This window comes from Ciconia boyciana, chromosome 13, assembly GCF_034638445.1.
Source record: "Ciconia boyciana chromosome 13, ASM3463844v1, whole genome shotgun sequence".
Taxonomy (NCBI): domain Eukaryota; kingdom Metazoa; phylum Chordata; class Aves; order Ciconiiformes; family Ciconiidae; genus Ciconia; species Ciconia boyciana.
The window spans coordinates 18,164,170-18,170,481 of record NC_132946.1 but is presented as its reverse complement, the minus strand read 5'-3'; the positions used below and the strand labels follow the sequence as shown (position 1 = coordinate 18,170,481).

The 6,312-nt window shown below is 68.7% G+C and overlaps 1 protein-coding gene across 1 annotated transcript; it reads left to right on the top strand.

Annotated features, from left to right (window-relative positions):
- Positions 1-248: 248 nt before the first annotated feature.
- FBXL16 (F-box and leucine rich repeat protein 16) lies at positions 249-3,834 on the top strand. The gene is made up of 5 exons (XM_072878561.1): positions 249-944; positions 1,791-2,299; positions 2,617-2,701; positions 3,101-3,164; positions 3,686-3,834. The coding sequence occupies exons 1-5, from the start codon at positions 249-251 to the stop codon at positions 3,832-3,834; spliced, it is 1,503 nt and encodes a 500-aa protein (XP_072734662.1).
- Positions 3,835-6,312: the final 2,478 nt, after the last annotated feature.

Below are 6,312 nucleotides of genomic sequence, written 5' to 3'. Positions count from 1 at the left end.
CCCTGGGAGGACCCCGCTCTGTGCCCTGGGCATGTCCCCTCTGCGGCTGTCCTCAGCAACCCTGCACCGCCCAGCCCCCTGTGCCACCCTGCTCCCTGCCAAGGGACGCCCAGGGTCTCCCTCCCCACCGGTGCCACGACATCCCCCAGCCCTGCCCGCCTTCCTTGCCCACTCTCCCTGCCCACTCTCCCTGCTGGACCAGCAGCCCCTCAGCCCACACCCCTGTGTTGCAGAGAGACCTGTGGAAGATGTCGAACCCGAGAAACGGTGACACCAAGCCCCCATGTTTGCCCCGCAATGGACTGGTGAAGATCCCCACGCAACCCAACGGCCTCGGCTCTGCCAGCATCACCAAAGGCACCCCCGCCGTGAAAAACCGCCTGTGCCAGCCTTCCTCCGTGCCTGCCATCCTCAGCCCGGCCTTAGCCCACCGCAGCGATCTGCCCATCCCCAGCCTGGCCTCCCCACTCTCCTTGGCCACTCTGGCCAGCGTCTCCTCCCCTCCCAGCGCTTCCTTGGTGGGACTGAACACGAGCGAAGGCTCGGAGCAGCCCTCGCCGGAGCAGCTGCCCGGCTCGCCCTCAGAAAGGCAGCTGGCGGTGGACGAGAAGATCCTCAACCGCTTGTTCTGGTACTTTTCGGCGTGTGAGAAGTGTGTGCTGGCGCAGGTGTGCAAGGCGTGGCGGCGGGTGCTCTACCAACCCAAGTTCTGGGTGGGTTTGACGCCCGTCCTGCACACCAAAGAGCTCTACAACGTCCTGCCCGGTGGCGAGAAGGAGTTTGTCAGCCTGCAGGGCTTTGCCGTCCGTGGCTTCGACGGCTTCTGCCTCGTGGGCGTCTCTGACCTGGACATTTGTGAGTTCATTGACAACTACCCTCTCTCCAAGAAGGGGGTCAAGTCCATGAGCCTTAAGAGGTCGACCATCACGGACGCGGGGTTGGAGGTAGGTGACCCCGGCGAGGTGGCTGGGGTGGAGGAGATGTGGCAATGGCGGGTCCATCCCAGTGGCCCTGGGGACACACACGCAGGCAGAGCTTTCATCGGCCACAGGCGAGGAGCAGGCAGGTGGCATGGCCATCCCACGGGCGCAGGCAGCATCAGGAGCCCCTGCCTGTGGTCTGGGCAGTGGGATGGGCTGCAGCCTGCGCTGCCCTCCCAGGCAGGGGGCAAAGATGCTGTCGGCGGGGGGGGCAGCACCGCGGATGCTGCCTGCAGATGCTGCTGGGAAGGCAAAGCCAGACGCAGTGGCCCTGCTGCTGGGTGGTGCATGCGGCGGCGGGTGGTGAGCAGGGCTCAGGGCATGGGGACATCCCTGCTTGGCTGGCTGCTCCCCAGCAAGGGGGGTCTCCTGGGCAGGGGGCTGTGGGTCAGATGGAGATGGGGCAACTCACAGACATGCACAGGGCCAGGCAATGTCCCCACTGAGGTCCCCTGCCCCGCGCCACGGCCAAACACAGCACCAGCTGCTCCGTGGCCACGTCCTACCCGAGCAGCACCCAGGCTGGGAGCAGGCATTAATCCTGCCCCTGCCAACGGCACTGGGTACAGAGCAAGGGCCGTGGCTGGGGTTCCCTGCCTGTCCCCTCCTGTTCCCTGCCAATGCTGGCATGTCCTAAAGCAGGGTGCTGCTCTGATGCCAGGGCAGTCCCAGGGAGAAGGCTGGACCCATGCAGGGCTGGGGGCAGTGGGAAGAGCCCCGGGGGGCTCAGAGGGAGCCAGGGCTGGGGCAGGAGGCTGCACGGGACGGGTGGCAGTGCCCACCGTACCCTGACCCCCTGCCCCTCGGCAGGTGATGCTGGAGCAGATGCAGGGCGTGGTGCGGCTGGAGCTGTCGGGCTGCAACGACTTCACGGAGGCCGGGCTGTGGTCCAGCCTCAACGCCCGCATCACGGCGCTGAGCGTCAGCGACTGCATCAATGTGGCCGATGATGCCATCGCCGCCATCTCACAGCTCCTGCCCAACCTCACCGAGCTCAACCTGCAAGCCTACCACGTGACGGACACGGCGCTTGCCTACTTCACCGCCAAGCAAGGCTACACCACCCACACCCTCCGCCTCAACTCCTGCTGGGAGATCACCAACCATGGCGTGGTCAACATGGTCCACAGCCTGCCCAACCTGAGCGTCCTCAGCCTCTCGGGCTGCTCCAAGGTGACGGATGATGGCGTGGAGCTGGTGGCTGAGAACCTGCGGAAGCTGCGCAGCCTCGACCTCTCCTGGTGCCCTCGCATCACTGACATGGCCCTGGAGTACATCGCCTGCGACCTGCACAAGCTGGAGGAGCTGGTGCTTGACAGGTACGGGGCCGTGCTGAGCCGTGCTGTGCCATGCCAAGCCGTGCCAAGCCATACCAAGCTGTGCCAAGGCACGCCATGCCATGCTGAGCCATGCCAAGCCATGCTGCACCATGCTGAGCCATGCCGAGCCATGCCGAGCCATGCCATGCTGAGCCATGTCATGCCATGCCGAGCCATGCCGCACCATGCCGCACCATGCCGAGCCATGCCGTGCTGAGCCGTGCTGGAGGCAGCGGGTGCAGCATGGAGGCTACAGTCTGAGGACACCCATGAGTGCCCCGCTCCCGGCTGGCCCTGACACCCCATGTCCCTGGCAGGTGCGTGCGGATCACCGACACCGGCCTCAGCTACCTGTCCACCATGTCGTCCCTGCGGAGCCTCTACCTGCGCTGGTGCTGCCAGGTAGGTGGGGGAACACAGCCGTGCCGTCCCGACTGGCACGGCGGGGAGGGCAGGGTGGCTGGCACCTCCCTGGGCATGGGCCATGAGCTCAGGGTGGGCACCCCGGGCCGGCTGGAGCCCCCATGACTTGATGCTGGGAAGTGGGGAAAGGATGGGGTGCTCCTGTGAGCTCCGCAGGACTCAGGCCCAACACCCTGCCCCAGCACCCTGCCCCAGCACCCTCCCCCTGCCCCAGCACCCAGCTCCCTGCCCCAGCATCCCGCACCCTGTTGCTGCTCCCTGCCCTGGCACCCTTCCCCAGCACCTGCCCCTGCACCCAGCCCCCTGCCCCAGCGATGCTGAGCTGCTGTGGAGCCCCTCCTTGTCCCCCCCCAGCTCCCACTCCATTTTCTTTTCCAGGTGCAGGATTTTGGCCTGAAGCATCTCCTGAGCATGGGCAGCCTGCGCCTCCTCTCGCTGGCTGGTGAGACCCCCCCCTCGCTCCGCCGGGACTGGGGTGGCTGGGTCCCCATGGGGCTGGGGAAAGACTGAGCGTGGGGACAGGGACAGCCCTGGGGACAGCCAGCATCCCCCCTCCCCAGCATGGCATGGCTCCCGCACCCCCCCGAGCCACCCAGGCATCTGCACCCAGCCCAGCTCCCAGGGGACAGTTTCACATCTGGAGTCTTGGGGTGCCGGGTTTTTTTGGGTGCTGGTCTTTTGGGGTGCTGGTTTTTGGGGTGCTGGGGCTTTGGGGTGCTGGGGCTTTGGAGTGCTGTTTTTTGGGATGCTTCGGCTTTGGGGTGCTGGTGTGTTTGTGGAGCTGTTTTTTGGAGTGCTGGTTGTTTGGGATGCTTTTGGGAGGGGACGCTGGTGTTTTGGGGTGCTGTTTTTTGGGGTGCTGGTGGTTTTGGGTGCTGGTGTTTTGGGGTGCTGTTTTTTTTCGGGTGCTGGTTTTTGGAGTGCTGGTGTTTTGGGGTGACGGTGTGCCCTGCCCACTTGCAGGCTGCCCCTTGCTGACCACCACGGGGCTGTCGGGGCTGGTGCAGCTGCAGGAGCTGGAGGAGCTGGAGCTCACCAACTGCCCCGGGGCCACCCCGGAGCTCTTCAAGTACTTCTCCCAGCACCTCCCGTGCTGCATGGTGATCGAGTAGCGCCGGATCCGGCCGCCCCGCTCCCGCGCCCACCCCGCCGCCGCCCCGTCTGACATCGCCCACCCCGTTTCTTTCCATCTGCTGGGGGATGTGAAAGATGCCGTCGATTACAACCGACCCCGGACACCCCCCGCATAGACACCCCCGAAGGACATGGGGCTCCGGGGGGAGATGGGGGACGGTGTCACCCCTCGCCGGAGTCCCCCCGGGTACCCTGTAAATTCCTCCCCCACGCCGCCGCCGCCATTGCCCGTCCTCCTCCCGGTGTCCCGCCAATCCCTTCCGGACGGACAAACGGACATCACGGAAACCCAAAGTGGGAAGGCGACGGCAGCGTGACCCCCCAGCCACATCCCGCCCTCGCCCCGGTGCCGAGCGGGCTCACGGCCCCACCGCCAAGGATGCTCCCGGGGACCAAAGGATGCTCCCAGGGATGGGCGAGAGGAGGATGCTTGTTTTTGGCACCCATGGGTGGTGATGGAGGCTGGACGGGTCCCCTCGCACCCCTGGCCGCCCCCCCCTGTGCTGTGCACCCCCCGAGCCCCCGGCCCTGCCCTTGGGGTGCCCGGTGCTTTCTCCTGGTGAATAGGATGTTTCCCTCCGCCCGCCCGCCCGCCGCCCTCGCATGCTCGCTTGCTTCAGTCTCGTGGTACGGCAGGCTCCAGGGTACCTGGGGGGGACAGTGACAAGTGACAGCCCCCACCCGGCCCCTCCATACGGCTTCGCCCCAGCCGGATCCTGCCCCGGGAGCCGGGCTCTCCCGGCAAGCATCGCCCCTCGCCCCGGGGACCCCGCCGCACCCCGGTGTACGCGGGGTCAGCGGGGCGATGCTGCTCCCCGCGGGATGCCGACGCCGGGGAGCGACCCGCCCGGCTGGGACGGGACGGCCCGGGGGACCGGGGCCAGGCCCGAGCCACCGCGGGGACACCGGGGGCACGGAGCGAAGGCGGGAGGTGGCACCCCGGGACGCGCTGCCACCGCCACCGCTCTTCTGGAAAGCCATCGGCAGCGGCGAGCGGGGGGCAGGGGGGACCCCTGGGCTGGGCCAAGCCGGGGCCGGGCCGGGCACGGTGCTGGGGTGCCCACGGGCACCTGGCACGGGAGGGCGCTCGGTGGCCGTCCCCGGGGCATCGCCCGCTGCCGCACCGGCTGCCCGCACGGCCCCGGGAGGAGTGCGGGCACGGACACGGGCACGGGCACGGGCACGGGCACGGATACGGACACGGACACGGACACGGACACGGACACGGACACGGACACGCTTTCGGTTTGTTTTGCCTTTGTACCGGCCGGGAAGGAACTGCTGCACCACCCGCCGCCTCCGCGCCCTCCTTTGTCCAAAACGCCCCTTTCTGGCCCCAAAACGGCACGGGGACCCTCGTGGCCCTGGAAGGGGGCTTGGGGTGCAGCAGGAGCCAGCGGGGCCGCGGGACGGGGTGGCACCGCTGCGGCACGGAGCACCCCGGCACAGCAGCAGCAAGGGTGGGGGCTGCCTGCACCCCCGCGCCCCCCGGCGTGCTGCCACGAGCTGCCGCGGGACACGGGCGCCAGGGGACGGGGCGTCCGGGCAGGCCGGGGACAGGCAGGGCGATGGCACGCGAGGGTCCCCCCGCCCCTGCCGGGGACGGCAGCGGACCTGGGGGTGCCATCAGCCCTGCGCGCCCCCACGGCCCCCCCTCGCAGGGGCAGCCCCAGCACAGCCACAGCCCCGGGGCTGGGGCGTCCCCGTACCTCCTCCCCACCCCCCGTGGCAGTGCACCCCACCCCCCGCACCCCCATTCCCCGTGTAGCCCTGTATAGCCACCTGCCATGTACCCCTAAACCCCAGTGCTCCCCCACACCCCCAGGCAGCCCCACACCTCAGTGCACCCTCCTATCCCCCAGTGCATCCCTATACCCCCAACGCACCCCGTATCCCCCTGACACCCCATCTTCCCCCTGCACCCTCACCCCCAGGGCACCCCATATCTCCCCGGCACCCCCACCCCCAATGCACCCTACATCCCCGTGGCACCCCATTTTTCCATCGCACCCCACACACTGCACCCCACGCCCCCTGGCATCCCCACCCCAATTCACCCCATGTCCCCCCCGATACCCCCATTTTCCCCTTGCACCCCCAGCCCCCGAGCCCCACATCTCCCCGCACCCCCACCCCAATGCACCCCATATCCCCCGGCACCCCATATCCCCCCGGCACCCCCACCCCAATGCACCCCACATCTCCCCGGCACCCCCATATCCCCCGGCACCCCGCATCTCCCCGCACCCCCACCCCAATGCACCCCACATCCCCCCGGCACCCCCACATCTCCCCGCTTCGCCCAGCCAGCCCCGCCCACCGCGCCCCACCTCCCCGCGCCATGCCGGGGGCGGGGTCTGACGCAGGGGCGGGGTTTGATCCCGGGGCGGGGCCTCCCGGGGGGCGGGCTCGTGTTCTGGAGGTGGGGCGGGTTCCGGGGGCGGGGCGGACGGGGC